The 16,401-nt window shown below is 55.5% G+C and overlaps 1 protein-coding gene across 1 annotated transcript; it reads left to right on the top strand.

The window, feature by feature from the left end:
- The first annotated feature begins 10,761 nt into the window (after window positions 1–10,761).
- Window positions 10,762–13,148, top strand: FZD9 (frizzled class receptor 9). Its single transcript, XM_053275593.1, has one exon. It carries the CDS (start codon window positions 10,932–10,934, stop codon window positions 12,702–12,704), a length of 1,773 nt encoding a protein of 590 aa, XP_053131568.1. The 5' UTR covers window positions 10,762–10,931; the 3' UTR covers window positions 12,705–13,148.
- Window positions 13,149–16,401: the final 3,253 nt, after the last annotated feature.

The raw sequence follows: 16,401 nt of genomic DNA, 5'->3' as shown, positions 1-16,401 counted from the left end.
CCACCTCATTCTGTTGCACATGCAGAGGATCGTCATGATACTAAGACGCCTGATGGGATAAAATTGCCTGTTGTGGGCTCCCTCCAGCTCTCCTCCCACCCACCCGATCCTGCCTCCAGAAGCTTGCTTGCCCCATGCACGGAGCAGCCTCTGGTAGGCCTTTGAAACCTGAGCCCACAGGCCTTGCTCGCCGTCTATTTCTGTAAGATTCCAGAGGAAGATAAATTTATTTCCCAAGGATCAATTTGGACGAGTTAATAACGGCTGCAAGAGCTCCCTCCCCATAGACGGGAGGGCTGCCGGGCTCGGCACAGGCTGGAGCAAGAGTAGACATTGCTGGCGTGACAGGACTCCCTCGTGTCATTGCTGGGTTGCCCAGGGCGCTAGAGGGAACCTCCTGGATGCTGATCTGGGGCTGGGTTGGCCAAGAAAACCCTCATTCCCTAGTTCAGTGTCTGTGAAGCTGGGTCAGCAAGGGTGTCAGGTAGAGTTGCCGTGCCCCTCGAAAGTCCGGGTTTCGCCTAGATTTTAAGCATCTCACCCAGATTGCTTAGCCCACCCAGATTTGCCCGGATGTCAGCTTTCATTAAAAAGAAAAAAGCTAAGCTCCAGCTCTCATAGAAGTGGAGTTATGGAGCAAATTGTGTCATCACTCTTCTGCTCAGAAATCATTTTCCAGCCAATTTACATCATATGCAAATTAGGCACTCGGATTTGGTAAGCCAGAATATGGCAGCCCTAGTGTCAGGAGACATATTCTTGACCCACAACAGTGGGTCTTGCCTGTTCCTTTCGCTGTCTTTTAATAGCCAGCTTTATGTCAGGGTGAGGGCAGGAGCTGGAGAAAGGAAGTCGATTCTCATCATCGTCCATTTTCAGAATGTGACCCTTGCTTTATCTCAAAAATAATCCAAAGTGGCTTATAGCCCAAAACAGTTGACTATCAAAACATGCAGCAAACCAGCCTCCCCCCTCCCCTTGAGATTACAATAGCAACTCAACCGATTAAAGAGGGACACTTTCTTGGGAACAGTCTGTAGCCAGCCCAGAACTGGGGAGCAGAGCTGGTCTTGAGCATGGATTGTCCCCTTTGCTAAGCAGGGTCCACCTTAGTTTGCATTTGGATGGGGGACTACACGTGAGTGCTGTAAAATATTCCCCTTTGGGGATGGGGCCATCAGAAGGTCCCCCGTTCACTCCCTGGCAGCATCTCCAGGTAGGGCTGGGAGACAAGATACCTGCCTGTAACCCTGGAGAGCCGCTAATACACAGTCCTGCGCTGGATGGATCAATGGTCTGACTCCGTATAAGGCAGCTTCCTGTGTTCCTAAGAGAGGACTGGGCATCATTGTTCCAATGATATGTTTATGTTTATCCTCGCAACCATCTTATGAGGTAGGCTAGTTAGACTGAGAGAGAAGTGGCTGGCCCAGAGTTGCCCCAGTGAGTTTCGTGGCTGAATGGGAATTTGAACCTCCAACCACGCTGCTCTCCACAGCAGACCCCTCCCTTCCTCACCCCGCCTTTCCCCAGCCCACCGCTGCCATCCGCTCGGGTTGCTCTGGCGTTTTCTGGGCTGCCTCGGCTCTGCTTTCTTGGCCTGCAGCCAGCTCTCTTCTCATTGGCCAGGCTGGCGGGGTGGAGAGGCAGGCAGAGATGCCAGCCTCGGCTTGCATGCTCCTGCGGGATTGCTGAAGGCCTTGGCTGACTCTGAGAGCTGTGAGGCTGTGGACCAGTCTGCTGCTCCATGCTGTGGGGGGCTCTCCTCCTCTCGAGGTTTTCAGAGAGAGCCTGGCTGCCCTCCGCCTCTGGCTGCTTCACTCTGGCGCCTGGCTTGGTCAGGAGGCCTCCTGAGCTCTCCTCCTTCCCTGCCCCTCTCCCAAGGCAGGAAGTGAGGAGCATGCAAGGGTGCCAGGAGCCACAGTCTTCCGGCTTCCGGAGATGCAGCGGTGCATGTGTCTGCCCCTTCCATCCCAAACGGCGGGTTCTGGGCAGGCTCTGCGTTCGAGTTGTATGCCTCCTTTCTTCGGGCTATTGATCTTGGATCCCCTTCCAGGGCCCTAAAGAAAGGTGATCTGTCCCGCCTTCGAGAGGATTCTGGCCTTTCCCTGAGCGGCTTCCAGGTCTGGCGAAGTGAGTCCTGCTGATGCTCAGGGGCCGTTCTGGCTTGCGAGAGACCGGGCTCTTCTCACAGTGGCAGGTGGTTCCCAACATTATTTAATGAGTGTACCCCAGCTCTGGTACCCCAAAGAGTGTGTGTAGGTAGGTAGGTGCGACTGGCAAGATGCGTGCCCTGCCTGGTAGCCCAGGCGGTGTGTTGTTTTCAGAGTGCCCCTTGACTCTGGAAGCCACATCTATTACTCTTGGCTGAGCCTTGCTGCCTTTGGCCAGGAGCAACAGTTTTGCATATTAAAAGCTAAATTCAATTAAAAGTCATGTATTTATTTTAGTTGTGTCCTGTCATCGTGTGTCCCCATGCCCCCCACTCCCCGACTTCTCCTTGCTGTTAACTCTCCTCTCTCCGGACTGTCTCAGCAGGATGCGGTTGTCGCAGGTGTTGGGACTGGGAACAAAGCTGGGAGCAAAAGGGCAGACCACTGTTATAGGAAGCTGCCATAGACTGAATCGGACCCTTGGTCCATCTAGCTCAGGATTGTCTACCCAGACTGGCAGCGGCTCCTCCAAGGTTGCAGGCAGGAGTCTCTCTCAGCCCGATCTTGGAGATGCTGCCAGGGAGGGAACTTGGGAACCTAGATGCTCTTCCCAGAGCGGCTCCATCCCCTAAGGGAGCATCTTCCAGTGCTCACATGTAGTCTCCCATTCAAATGCAAACCAGGGCAGACCCTGCTTAGCAAAGGGGAGAGTTCATACTCACTGCCTTCCTGCATCCAAAGCAGGTGTTTTGTTTTTTAAAAAAACATTTATATTCTGCTCTTTCATCAAGTTTTACATAGTCCATCTTATTTATTTATTATTTCTCTGTGTAAACTGCCCTGAGCCATTTTTGGAAGGGCGGTATAGAAATCAAATCTAACAAACAAGTTTCTCCTCACAACAACCCTGTGAAGTAGGTTAGGCTGAGAGAGAAGTGACTGGCCCAGAGTCACCCAGCAAGTCTCCTGGCCGAATGCGGATTTGAACTCGGGTCTCCCCAGTCCTAGTCCAGCACTCTAACCACGACACTACAATGCTTATTTCTGAGATTCCCCAAACATTTTGGGTAGAAATCCTAAAGAGAATTAAAGGATTGTCTCCCTGGGTATTTAATATCAGCAGCCCTGTCATTTCTAGGGACCGCGGATCCCTTGGTGGGTAGACAGTACCGATATTTTCCAGCACTACCACCTGAGATCCTCCTTAACTGGATATGCCAAGAATCGAATTTGGAAGCGGTCTTAATCCGAGTGAGACCTTCGGCCCATCTAAATGTAGACTAAATTTCAAGTTTTTGTTGTGTATTTTCATGTAGTGGCATTTCCACTGCAGAGAGCCTTATTACAGGACAACTCTTGCTTAGAAGGGTTACTTTTTCCTCGCCGCTTTGCCAAGCAAAAACAAAGCTTTATTCTTTCTCTGTTCCTTGTCCTCTTTGTTGGGATAGTCCAATGTGTTTGTGATGTTCTGGGGGCCTTTTAAGCTTGACCTAGTTTAGGGCCTCGGCATGTCGTAATCCGGCCCCGACCAGCCCCAAATGGGGAGGTCACACCAGTCACAAAAAACAGCAGCTTGTGCCAGCGCTTGCAAAACAAAAGCAAAATCAAACCCCCTGAATTCCAGGAGAATTTTGCGGCAGGACAGTCAGGGAAGAAAACCCCGAGAGGAATGGGGCAGGAATTGAAAGCTACCGACTCTCGTGGTCGCAAGCATGACTTGTCCCCTTAGCTAAGCAGGGTCCGCCCTGGTTTAGATTTGAATGGGAGACTAGAAATGTGAGCATTGCAAGAGATTCCCCTCCAGGAGCAAAAGGGGCAGTCACTCTTCTGCTCAGAAATCATTTTCCAGCCAATTTACATCATATGCTAATTAGATACCCGGATTTGGAGAGCCAGAATCTGGCAACCCTAATCCGTGGCTACTAGACCTGATGGCCATAGGCCATCTCCAGGCTCAGCAGCAGAGTGCCTCTGAATCCTAGTTGCAGGGGAGCAACAGCAGGAGAGAGGGCCTGCCTTCAACTCCTGTATGTGGCTTCCAGTGGCATCTGGTGGGCCACTGTGTGAACAGGATGCTGGACTAGATGTGGCTCCTTGGGCCTGATCCAGCAAGGCTGTTCTTCTGTTAGCCTAGCCTCCTGTCTCCAAACAGGATTAGACCAGTGCCTCTAGCCCTATTCGGACATTATGTTGTACAAGTGTACAGAGGACTGTACACTTGTACCTGTGCTTGTGTGAATGACTGTACTGCGTGCATTACAAAAGTGAGCCTGGATACAGGCCCCTCCAATTCATGGTACAGACAGGACGTGCACGTTCTACATAACGTGTGAATCAACTGTTTGTATGGGTGTTGAACTTGCTGTTGGAATAGGACTTTGGAGAAGCTCACAAGCAGGTGGTGAAGGCACTAGGTCTCCCCTGCTGTTTTCCGTCCCCGCCCCCCAGTCCTGGTATTCAGAATCAGGCTCCCATTGAAGATGCTGGCTCTCTTCAGTCACCATCGCTAATAGCCACTGACAGAGCCTGAATGGGTCTAGCCGCCTTTGGCACCGCCACGTCCTGTGGCAGCGAATTCCATCCGTTGATGAGGCGTTGCGTGAGGATGGGGACTTGTGCTTTTGTCTGTCCGGAGCCTGCCGCCAGATCCGTTTCACGGCAGCTCTGACCAGAGAGAGGAAACGCAGTGCTCTGCTTATTTCCCCCTAGCTGGCTGGCAGACGTTCCGGATGTCGCAAGGGCTCACCGTTCAGGGGACCTGCTCCAGGGTCTTGCTCCCTGCTCCGACTGCGTTGATTTGCTGCGAGACTCCAGGGCCCAGCGCCGGTTTACCTGCAGGAAACGCCTCTCCCGGCTGTCCCGTCCTGTGGGATCTTCTCAGGTTGCCCTCCTCTCGGTCTCAGAGAGGTCCATCGCACTAGGGCTTTCGCTGTTGCCGCCCCTTCACTCTGGAATTCCCTTTCCACCCACCCCAGATTTGGTCTGCCTCCTTCCTTTCAGCCTTTAAATCTTTATTGAAGACATTTCTTTTCTGCCAGGCGTTTGCCCTTCAAACTCTTAAAAAAATAATAAACATCTCGGATGCTGTTCTTGCTTTGTACGATGAGTGAAAAAAGGCCTGATGAGCAAGGTGCCGACATAGTTTGACGAGTAAAGTGTTTTGTCTGGCCGATAAACGGAGCCAGCATTTCTTCACCCCTGCACAGCACAATCTGTGACAACAGTCATCATCCATCAACGTAGCCGGACTGTACAGGGAGAGCTCAGTTTTCTGGATCCCAATTGTCTGGATTTTCTGGACAGCATTCATGGAACTGGGAGCTCTGCCATTTGGCTTCCTCCTCCTGTTCTCGGCTGCTGCCCTGCGCGTGTATACTGTGCATGTAGAAAGATGACACTTTCCGTGTCCCAGAGAGTGTTCTGTGCGGGATTGTGCAACTTTTTTCGTTGTCCGTCGCCTCCCGCGTCTGGACTTCCATGTTTTGGGTTGTGAGAACTTGTTTTATCCACTTCCGCATGTGTTTTTGGTCCGGACTGACCCTCCCCACGATTCGTCTGGAAACTGAGGCATCTCTGTCGTTTCTTTGGCCTCGTCCCAACATGGGCAGCATTTGCCCAGGGTAACCCTTTGGAGATGCGTTCTGCTCTCAAGCATTTCTGCTCCCAAATGGGCCTTGAGGGGGAATTCTTACTCCCGTCAGTGTGACTATAACAAATTGTAGGCAGGCCGGGGAAGAATTCTCCTTTCCCCAAGGGACGTCTGCTTAATTTTGTGGCACTTTTTTTGACGTGAAGTGTGGGACAGAAGCAGCAGCCTCCGTCTCGCCAACAGGCCTCTTGCTTTTCTGCCGTGGGAATTTTGCAAGCTGCTCGCTGTTAGCGGCCCGGCCTCCTGGCGGCTTTGGGGATCAAACTCAGCTTACAGGATTTCTATAATATCTCGTTGAAACTTTTGAGATAAGGAGTAGTCTGCAAGCCTCCATTCCGGACTGCTTTTGGAGCAGTACTGTGGCTCACCTCGTTACCAATTAGTCTCGTTAGCAATTAGCGGTACCGTGGCTCGCCTCTTTACCAGTTAGCGAGATCCCTGGAAGTCGGCAGTGCCCAAGCATGGGTTGAGGGGAGTGGAAATAGGGGCATGTGTATTCACAGCATTTTTGGCTAATAAATACAGACTGAGCGATCCAAAATCATGCCTTGCTGGATGAGGCCAAAATGGACCCATCTAGCCCAGGATCCTGTTCCCAGCAGCTGGTAGCCCTGCTCACTAGATCCCGCTAAGAAGTGTGCCCCTCAGGCTCAGGTATTCAGAAGTATACCACCTCTGAATATGGGGGTTCTGTTTGGGGCTACTTGGGGAGATGGCTGTTGATCGACTTTTCCTCCTCCGTGAATTGGTTTGCTCCAACTGTAGGCCAGCTTGGGCACTCCAGATGTTGCTGAATTACAGTTCCCAAAACACAACCCGACAGATCCAATTAGAAAAAACTGTATCATTGTCTAATCTGGACTCATATGAACAAGAAAAAGTAGTTCGAAACAGCTTTTATCACCAGGGTGCTGTCGTTCTGGACGACATACTTCTCCTTTTTGATTCATTGTTGTTTAGTGTACTGCATGTTTTGTTAGCCTTCTCCCCTCGCGTGGTCCATATACATTACCTTGTTTATATGACTATAATTTTCAGTATAGTTTACATTTACACATATTCATTATTTTATGTTCTTTTTTCCTAATTGTATAATTCGATCTCTTGGGCTTTGTTTTGGATTCTTAGTTTCAGATCCCTTTACGCTCTTTGTGTGGGACTACAAATCCCGTCCCCAGCCACAATCTTAGGCAGGGTCCATGGCCTCTTCCTGTGGCAGCAGCTTCCACAGGTTAACTGTGTGTCATGTGAAGTGGAGAGCTGGTCTTGTGTAAGCATGAGCTGTCCCCCTTTGCTAAGCAGGATTTGCCATGGTTTCTGTTTGGATGGGTGATCGCATGTGAGCGCCGTCTGCTGAAATATATGCCCTTTAGCCAATATTCCCTTTAACTCTTGTGCTGGAGCCTTTGCTATTCACGCAGAAGGTTCCAAGTTCCCTCCCTGGCAGCATATCCATGATAGGGCTGAGAGAGACTCCTGCCTGCAACCTTGGAGAAGGCGCTGCCAGTCCGTGCAGACAATCCTGAGTTAGATGGACCAGGGGTCTGACTCAGTAAACGGCAGCTTTCTGTGTTCTTATGTCCTTTCCTGTGAGCTGAATTTGCCCCCAGTCAATTTTGTTGGTGACTTTGAGATCTAGTGTCATGCCTGTATCTGCCGTCTCCACTGTATAGGATGTCTTTTTCGTCTAGTGCAGAGTGGGACGTGGTTGTGTGTGTGCCACATGCCCCTGCCTGCTTATTTCTCCAAAATGGCCACCGTATAGCCCCCGAGGGTGCCTCCTTCCCTGCCTGCCCCGTCCCCTGCCCTGTCTCCTCCTTTCCTCCTGGGAGAGGGAAGCTGTTCCCTTTCCCACAGCGCCTTGGGAACAGCCAGGTGGGGCATGCCTGGTCAAACGCTCTTTGTCTTCTGCTTATAAATATGCTGCTTCCGTGCAGAGCACAGCTGCTGCCTTTGATTAAGCTGTCAGTTGCACCCCAAGGGAAAAGCAGGGGCTGTCAGTGCCAGACTCTCACAAGGCATGCTCGGGTGTGGGGAGGTGCCCCATTTTCCTGGGCCCTGCAGGACGTTCATCTGGGGGCCGAGGTGCTACCCTGAGGCCAGCCACCCACCGGTGTGTATGGCCTTAAGAGCGGCAGGGTGCACACCTGGACTGCCTTGCACCTAACCCCTAATCTGTGGAGCTGGAATCCAGAAGGCAGAAAAGGCCTGCCTTAATCTGCAGAGGCCAGCCCTATTTTAAAAAATGCTGCTGTTGCCATCGTTAGGGAAGGGTGGCCACAGGAGAAACGGGCAAGCTTCTAAATTGTTGTTGTTTACACAGTCAGGCAGGTGTTATTGACTGGTTTGTTTTATCCAGACATCGAGTCCTTCCCAAGGACCTGGGATGCCAGAATTTTATTGTCAGTGTTGTTGCTGTTATTATTATAGATATCGTCGCAGAATATAGGCTGTTCCCAGTAAAGTTGCTTTTTGTAATTGGCTGATGGTGATTTCTGTGGCCCATTATTATTATTATTATTATTATTATTATTATTATTATTATTAATAAGATTGATTGATTGATTTGATTTGTATACCGCCCTTCCAGAAGGGCTCAGGGCGGTTTACAACCGAATAAAATCAATTAAAACCAGTTAAACAATTAAAATCAAAACTATAAACACAGAATAAAACCAATTAAACATTCAAACAGCTGAAAACCCTGGAAAACCAGGGCAAACATTTAAAACAATTCAAAACAGTTTCCAGCAGTTTAAAAACAGAGGCCTGGCCATCGACAAATACAGCATGCCGCCGTTCATCTCTAGAGGAGAGTTGCCACGCCCCCCCCCCCAATTCTGGGTTTCACCTGGATCCTAAGCATCTCACCCAGATTGCTTCGCCCGCCTGGATTCCAGCCTCCATTTAGTAAAAGAAAGAAGCTAAGTGCCAGCCCTTGTAGAAGCAAAACGGGCAGTCACTCTTCTGCTCGGAAATGATTTTCCAGCCAGTTGACATCATCTGCAAATAGGGCCCCTGGATTTGGAGAGCCAGACTATAGCTCCCATCCAGTGTGCCCTCTTACAGGATACCCCGGATGTTCTTGACTACAACTCCCAGCATCCTCAACCAAAGCCCACTGCATCTAGGGATGCTTGGAGCTGTGGTCAACAGCGTCTCGGATGCCCTCTTACAGCGAAGGCTGCTGCTCCCATCACCCCCGTCACAGCTGCTCATAGTAAAGGAACCAGAGGGCGAGGAGCGGGGTAGTTGTAGTCCAACATCTGCAAGAGGACTAAAGTCACACAGCTCTGCTTTTGGGGCTGGTTGGCATAGCGGCCTCCAGTGGCAGTGGGTTCTACCGGCCAGGGATACAGAGAGACGTTTGTCTGCAGCCGGCTGCCTCGTCAGGTTAGCAGAGAGTCCCCTGAACAGGGCCTTTGAATCCCTGGAACTGAAGGCCCCTTCCTTCACGCTAGAGCAGGCATCCCCAAACTGCGGCCCTCCAGATGTTGCTGAACTACAACTTCCAGCATACCCAGCCACAAAAAATTGTGTCTAGAGGGTAGATCACCTTCTCTGGTCCCTGCTGGGTGTGGGCTGGCGGGCTGGCTTCAGAGAAGAGTCAGGTGGCTGCCGGTCTTTGGCGGCAGCACCACAGCCTAGATTGGGCAGAGTTGGCCTCGGAGTGCCAGGGGTTCTGCAGAGGCTCCCCCCACTCCCTGACGGGCGGGAGGGGGTGAGCCTGTTGGCAGCAGCCTGGTGTTTAAATATTCTGTTTATTACCGGCTTTTGCTGAGCAGAACATCCCACCACCACCACCTCCCTGGTACCTTTGCCTACGTGTGCCACTTCCCTAATAACCCCAACACCTAACAGAGAGTGCTTCATCTTCAAAGCCCTTTCTAAGGATCCCCCAATGCATTCAACATGCCTTCCGAAATGATCTTTGGCCTCCTGCTGCCGTGTTCGTGCTTTCTTATTTTTGCGTGGCGTCAATTTTTTAAAAGTGGGGGTGTCCAAACAGGGAGAGGAGGAGAGAGAACCCCCTTGGCTTGCTCTCTAAGGGTTCCCAGGAGGGCCCCGGGCCGGAAGAGCTGAGAGGGGTGTTTGTGTGAAAAGAGAAATTTGTATTTGTTGTGTTCGGGTGCACGTGGGGGGAGCATGTTTGCAAAGCAAGTTCGGGGGAGCGTTGGGGGCCGGGCGGGCCGCTGCAGGGCGAGGAAGAGGGGCTTGCGCCAAGGCAGAGATCGTAGCCCCCCCCTCCCCCATTCGTTTTTGGACGGGGCAGGAGGAAATGAATCGGAGGCGGGATGTTCACCCGCCGCTTTTCAACACAAGCCCGGAGCGCTGTTTGTATCGGGATAAACACATTCGAGATGGAGATGCGCTTTCGCAGCGCGCGCCGAAGCGTCCCACGCGTCCAGAATGCCAAGCTCTCCAAGATGGGGTGGGGGGGAGGAGAGGCAGATCCCCCCCACTCAGGTGTATGTCCCACTCCCCCAATGGGGCGCGTGCTTTGGGGCGCCTCGGGGGCGAGCCAGCCAGCAGCCCCCGCCTCTGTGTCCCCGTCCCCCCCGCACCATCCTGCCGGAGGCGCCTTTCCATTCCCGGGCAGAAGCGGGCGTCCCCCTCCTTGCGCGCTTGCCTGCCAGCTCCCGGGCGGCTCCCCCGGATCGGCACTGGCAGCCCCGGAAGGTCTTTGCACAGCGCCCCCCGCCCGGCCGGGCCCCGCCTCCAGAGAGGCCGAGGAAGAAGGAGGCCGCTGAGCATCTGTAGAGCGTCGGCGGCGCTGGGGAGCGGGGCGGGCGATGGGTGAGCAGCACCCCGCGCGGGGTGGGGGGGCCGAGGAGCTGGGCGGCGGTGAGGGGCGGGCCGGCCCCGGCCTCCACCTCCTCCTTTCCCTGTTCCCCGCCCCGCACGGGGTGTGTCCCGCCAGCGTCGGGCCCGCCTCCCGGGGGTGTAAGCGGGCTGCGGCGGCGCCCGCGAGCAGCAGCAGCAGCCGAGCGCCGGTCGAGGAGGAGGAGGCGGCTGCAGCCACTGCCGCCATCCCCGCGACGGGGGCGCGCCATGCGGTGGCGACGGAGGCGTAGTTAGCGGCGGCAGCGGCCGGCGGGGCAGCAGCAGGTGGGTCGGCGCGGCGAGGCATGGCCCAGGCCGCCTTGCTGGGGCTCCTGCTGCTGCAGCTGGGGGCGGCCGGGCGGGCGCTGGAGCTGCTGGGCATCGGCCTGGGCGCCGCCGGCGCGTACGAAGCGGGCGGCAGCGGGCGCTGCCAGCCCATCGCCATCCCCATGTGCCAGGGCATCGGCTACAACCTGACCCGCATGCCCAACCTGCTGGGCCACGAGCACCAGCGCGAGGCGGCGCTGAAGCTGCACGAGTTCGCGCCGCTGGTGGCCTACGGCTGCCACGGGCACCTGCGCTTCTTCCTCTGCTCGCTCTACGCGCCCATGTGCACCGAGCAGGTCTCCAGCAGCATCCCCGCCTGCCGGCCCATGTGCGAGGCGGCCCGCCAGCGCTGCGCCCCCATCATGGAGCACTTCCACTTCGGCTGGCCCGAGGCCCTCGACTGCGCCCGCCTGCCCACCCACAACGACCCCCACGCCCTCTGCATGGAGGCCCCCGAGAACGCCACCACCGCCGAGCCCCGCCGCGGACAGGGCATGCTGCCTGTGGCCCCGCGGCCCCCCGGCGCAGCCCCGGCCCCCGGGACGCACGTCCAACCGGGCACTGCCGCCGCCACCTGTGAGAACACTCAGAAGTTCCAGTACGTGGCCAAGAGCCTCTCCTGCGTGCCCCGCTGCTCACCCGGTGTGGATGTCTACTGGTCCCAGCGGGACAAGGACTTTGCCTTCATCTGGATGGCCGTGTGGGCCACCCTCTGCTTCGTCTCCACCTCCTTCACCGTCCTCACCTTCCTGCTGGAGCCCCACCGCTTCCAGTACCCGGAGCGGCCCATCATCTTCCTCTCCATGTGCTACAACATCTACTCAGTGGCCTTCATCATCCGCTCAGTGGCCGGGGTGGAGAACATCGCCTGTGACCGGGAGAACGGGGAGCTCTACGTCATCCAGGAGGGCCTGGAGAGCACCGGCTGCACCATCGTCTTCCTCGTCCTCTACTACTTCGGCATGGCTAGCTCCCTCTGGTGGGTCATCCTGACCCTGACCTGGTTCCTGGCCGCTGGCAAGAAGTGGGGCCATGAAGCCATCGAGGCCCACAGCAGCTACTTCCACATGGCCGCCTGGGGTGTGCCCGCCATGAAGACCATCATCATCCTCACCATGCGGAAGGTGGCTGGGGACGAGCTCACGGGGCTGTGCTACGTGGGCAGCATGGACGTCAACGCCCTGACGGGCTTCGTCCTCGTCCCGCTCTCCTGCTACCTGGTCATCGGCACCTCCTTCATCCTGACCGGCTTCGTGGCCCTCTTCCACATCCGCAAGATCATGAAGACGGGCGGCACCAACACGGAGAAGCTGGAGAAGCTCATGGTCAAGATCGGGGTCTTCTCCATCCTCTATACCGTCCCGGCCACCTGTGTCATCGTCTGCTACTTCTACGAGCGCCTGAACATGGATTACTGGCACCTCCGGGCCCTGGAACACGGGTGCACAGCCTTCCCCGGCCGGCGCGGCATGGATTGCTCCTTGGAGGCCTCCGTGCCTACCGTTGCGGTGTTCATGCTCAAGATCTTCATGTCCCTGGTGGTGGGCATCACCAGCGGGGTCTGGGTGTGGAGCTCCAAGACTCTCCAGACCTGGCAAAGCCTGTGCAATAGGAAACTGGGGGTGAGGACTAGGGGGAAACCCTGCAGCGGGGTGAGCTGTACTGGGTCCCACTGCCATTACAAGGCCCCTGCGGTGATGCTGCACATGACCAAAACGGACCCTTATCTGGACAACCCAACGCACGTCTGAAACGGGACCTCTCTTGCAGGCTAAAGAATGCTGCCTTGACTTCGCAGACCTGTGGGTAACCGCTGGTCTGGCGAGGAGTTGCCGTGGAGGTTGGGTGGGAGGCAGGAGAAAGATTTCAGGAGTGAGTGAGAGAAGAACGTTTTACTCTGCCTGTGCCTAGGGACCCCAAAGAGACCCCCTTTGGCGTGATCTCTTCTCCCCTTTGTACAATGTACCTATTTTCCCTTGCATTGCGGTTTGGGTCTCTCGGTTGCCAAAATCCAGTTGCCTGTTTTTAATGTCCTACTTTGGGAAGGGGGACAGGAGAGGATTTGTCCCAAATTTATTTAATTCTGTAATTTATTTTAGATTTTTTTTTTTTAAAGGGAAATCATTCGCTGAAAGAAATGGAAAAGTGGAGGGGAGGCGAGAGAGAACCAATAAATCCTGGCTGTGTTATTTCAACCGCGGAGGTTGGTGCTGTTTGAGGAATTCGAGAGCGTTGGAACCAGCTGTTCCGAAAGAGAGAGAGGGAAGGACAGAGCGGGGATGGGCGAGAGTTGCGCGTTTGGGAATCGGCTCCTCGCTGATCTGCTGGCTGGAGTTGGCTGCTTTGTTAAGGGGGCCAGGGAGGGCCGTGGCAGGGAAGAGGTGAGCCCTCTGGCCTTGGGCAGGAGGACGCTCTGTCCCAGGTGGTGGGGAGCTGGTTGCAGGAGTTGCTGGACGCACTCAAGGCCAAGAACAGCAGACGCTCCATATTTTTAGCCCGACTGAAGAGTGACAAAGTAGATCTGGCTGTGCCAAGGCCGTCTGAACCTTCACACACACACACACACACGACCACACAACAGCTCCCCCCTGCCACAGTTGCTGCCAGTACTCTGACCTTCAGCCCAGTCCGCTGCTGAGCCCCATGCAGGTGGCTGCTGGTGGCTACAGGGCTGTGCGGTGGCAGCCAGTCCGGGTGTGTTGCCCGCCAGACCTCACCCCGCGGTGCCTTCAGGGACTGTAGGCTGCCCGCCTCTTTTTCTTAAAAGCCCCGTGGATTTGCTCCAACTTGGATGGGTTATGTTGGCCAAGGGCCAAAGAAAGTTGGGAGCAAGCGTGCCAGTTCCCGGGTGCCTCTGGGCGCCGGGTTCGACTGGCGGCTGCTCGGCCTGCCTGCCCTTGCTTGCCACTGCACGGTTGCCAAGTTGCCAGAGGGAGTTCAGAAGCCACGGCCTCTTTCATCACCTGCTGGCAACAGCCCCAAAGGCTCCAAGTCAGGAGATGGGGCCGCAGCTCAGTGGCAGAGCATCTACTGGGCATGCAGAAGGTCCCCGGTTCAGCCCCTGGAATCATCTCTGGCTAGGGCTGGGGAAGCCCCTCCTGATGCCTTGGGAAAAGCTGCTGCCAGTCAGTGCAGACAATCCTGAGCTAGATGGGAGCAAGGGTCTGACTCAGTAGACAGCAGCTTCCTAAGGGATTGGGCAGGAGCGTAGTGGTGGAGCCTCTGCTTTGCATGCAGAACCTCTGAGAAGCTGCTGCCAGTCAGTATAGACAAGACGGGGCTAGGTGGACCAAGGGCCTGACTCGGTAGGAGGGAGCTTCCTGTGTCGGTAGGGGAGCAGGTCTTGCCTCCTCTCCAATCCCAGCCTGGACTCCCCTCAGCAACTGGTTTGGGGGGCTTACTCTCTCCCTCCCCTCCCCAGAGCTTTTCCACAGCCATGGAAGAACACACACACACACACACACTCCCGTCCCTTTCTCAGAGAGCGCTTTGGCTAGTAGCCAAGAATAAACCAGCTGCTGAGCGAGGCAGTGGGGGTGGGGGTGGTGGGAGCTATGGGGCTGGCAGGGGGGGCATGCTGGCGTGGGCCCGCTTCCCAGCCGTGGGTGACAGCAGGGCTGCCTTTGGGGCTTGCCTCCCTGCTCTCCTCAGCCGGGCCAGCTGCTCAGCGCCCAGTGGTGTGCTGGTTTTGGCCGTCTCCCCTTCTCCGCTCTACCCTTCTCCGCCCCTCCGATGAATAATCCTTTCCATTCCACTCCCCCTCCCTCCCTCCTTTCCAGGTGATTTGTGCTGGTGCCTCAAGCGCTGGAATCTCCCCTGCCACAGGCTTGTTGAGGAGGCCAGAGAGCAAGGAGGACACACACACCGAGACACACAGGCTCTGGGGAAGTGGGGGGTGCCCTGGTGGAGGGAGGTTCCGAAGGCATCTGGAAACTTGTCTGTCTTCCGTGCTGTACTGTAGTGTCAGCTCTTGTGTGCTGGTTCTCCTCTGGTCCAGAGAAGCCCTGCCTTTTGGGAAAGAGGGGAGGAAGGGGCCAAGAGCTGGCACAGGGAGAAATGTCCCCATTGATAGAAGGACAACAGGGGAAGGGTCTTCCCTGGGCTGAGTCGGCGTGTGCCTTTGGTGTGCCTCGGAGAGGAGAAGCGGAACCAGAGCAGGGCACCCAGCGCAGCTAAGCTTGAGAGGTTGCTGCTCTCACGGTGAGGCAGAGGATTTGCCCAAGGCCACTCGTGGGGTCTGTGGCAGAGGCCGGTCAGGAGGCTGCCTCCAGTCCTTGTGTTCTTGCCCAGCTCTGGTAAAGGAAAAGTATGTACGTGTGTACACACACACATCCATGGATCTGAGAATGCGTAGAGGTGCTGTGTGGTCCCGCCTAGGTGTGCGTGTGATCTGGAATCCGCCACTAGGAGACCCGTTAGAAGGAAGTCCTTGCTTCCTCCCTGGCCTCCAAGTTGCCGAAGAGAGGTGCTTGTTTTGGGCCCAGAGCTGCCAGTTGCTGGACTCACAGTAGCAAGCATGGGTGGTCCCTTTTGCTAAGCGGAGTCCACCCCGGTTTGCATTTGGATGGGTGACCGAGCACTGTGGTCTTAGCGTCTGCAGGAGGGCCGAAGTGGTGTGGGCCGGCTTTAGAGGATGGGGTTGCGGCTCCATGGCAGAGCATCTGCTTTGCACGCAGAAGGTCCCCGGTTCAGTCCCTGACTGCAGGTAGGGCTGGGAAAGTCTCCTACTCGCAACCTTTGAGAAGCTGCTGCCTGTCAGTGTAGGCAGTACAGAGCAGGATGGACCAAGGGTCTGACTCAGTATAAGGCAGCTTTCTTTTCCACACAGTGCATAGTCAATTTGTGGAACTCTCTGCCACAAGATGTGGTGACAGCCAACAACCTGGATGGCTTGAAGAGGGGATTGGAGAACTTCATGGAGGAGAGGTCTATCAAGGGCTACTAGTTGGTGGGCTACAGGCCACCTCCAGCCTCAAAGGCAGGATGCCTCTGAGTTCCAGTTGCAGGGGAAGAACAGCAGGAGAGAGGGCATGCCCCTTTCAGCTCCTGCCTGTGGCTTCCAGTGGCATCTGGTGGGCCACTGTGCGAAACAGGATGCTGGACTAGATGGGCCTTCTTGGGCCTGATCCCGCAGGGCTGTTCTTCTGTTCTTATGCCCCCGGATATATTTTGTCGATTGGCATCTGTTGCATCCATATTGTGGCTTGTGAAGCTTGGTCACCGAAGGACACTTGGGGCCCTCTCCCCACCATTTGGAGCGGGGGACGTATCCTGCTAAGGAGCAAGGCCAGGCTGGCCAGTGCCCTCTCTGAAGATGATGAGGAGGAGGGCGTTTGGGGGGAGACAAGGTGGAGCTGATCTCTGGAGAGGACCCACAGGGTGCCGATGATGGAGCGGCTCCAACCACCACCCGGGCTCTCGGTGCCCGCCTGGCCTTGCCTTCTGCCA

This window comes from Hemicordylus capensis, chromosome 12 (assembly GCF_027244095.1).
Source record: "Hemicordylus capensis ecotype Gifberg chromosome 12, rHemCap1.1.pri, whole genome shotgun sequence".
NCBI lineage: Eukaryota > Metazoa > Chordata > Lepidosauria > Squamata > Cordylidae > Hemicordylus > Hemicordylus capensis.
The sequence above is the reverse complement of the archived record's forward strand: the minus strand, read 5'-3'. Positions and strand labels throughout refer to the sequence as shown.

Excerpts from the sequence above, each read along its gene's own strand:
- FZD9 (XM_053275593.1), top strand. The coding sequence starts at position 10,932 with ATGGCCCAGGCCGCCTTGCTGGGGCTCCTGCTGCTGCAGCTGGGGGCG.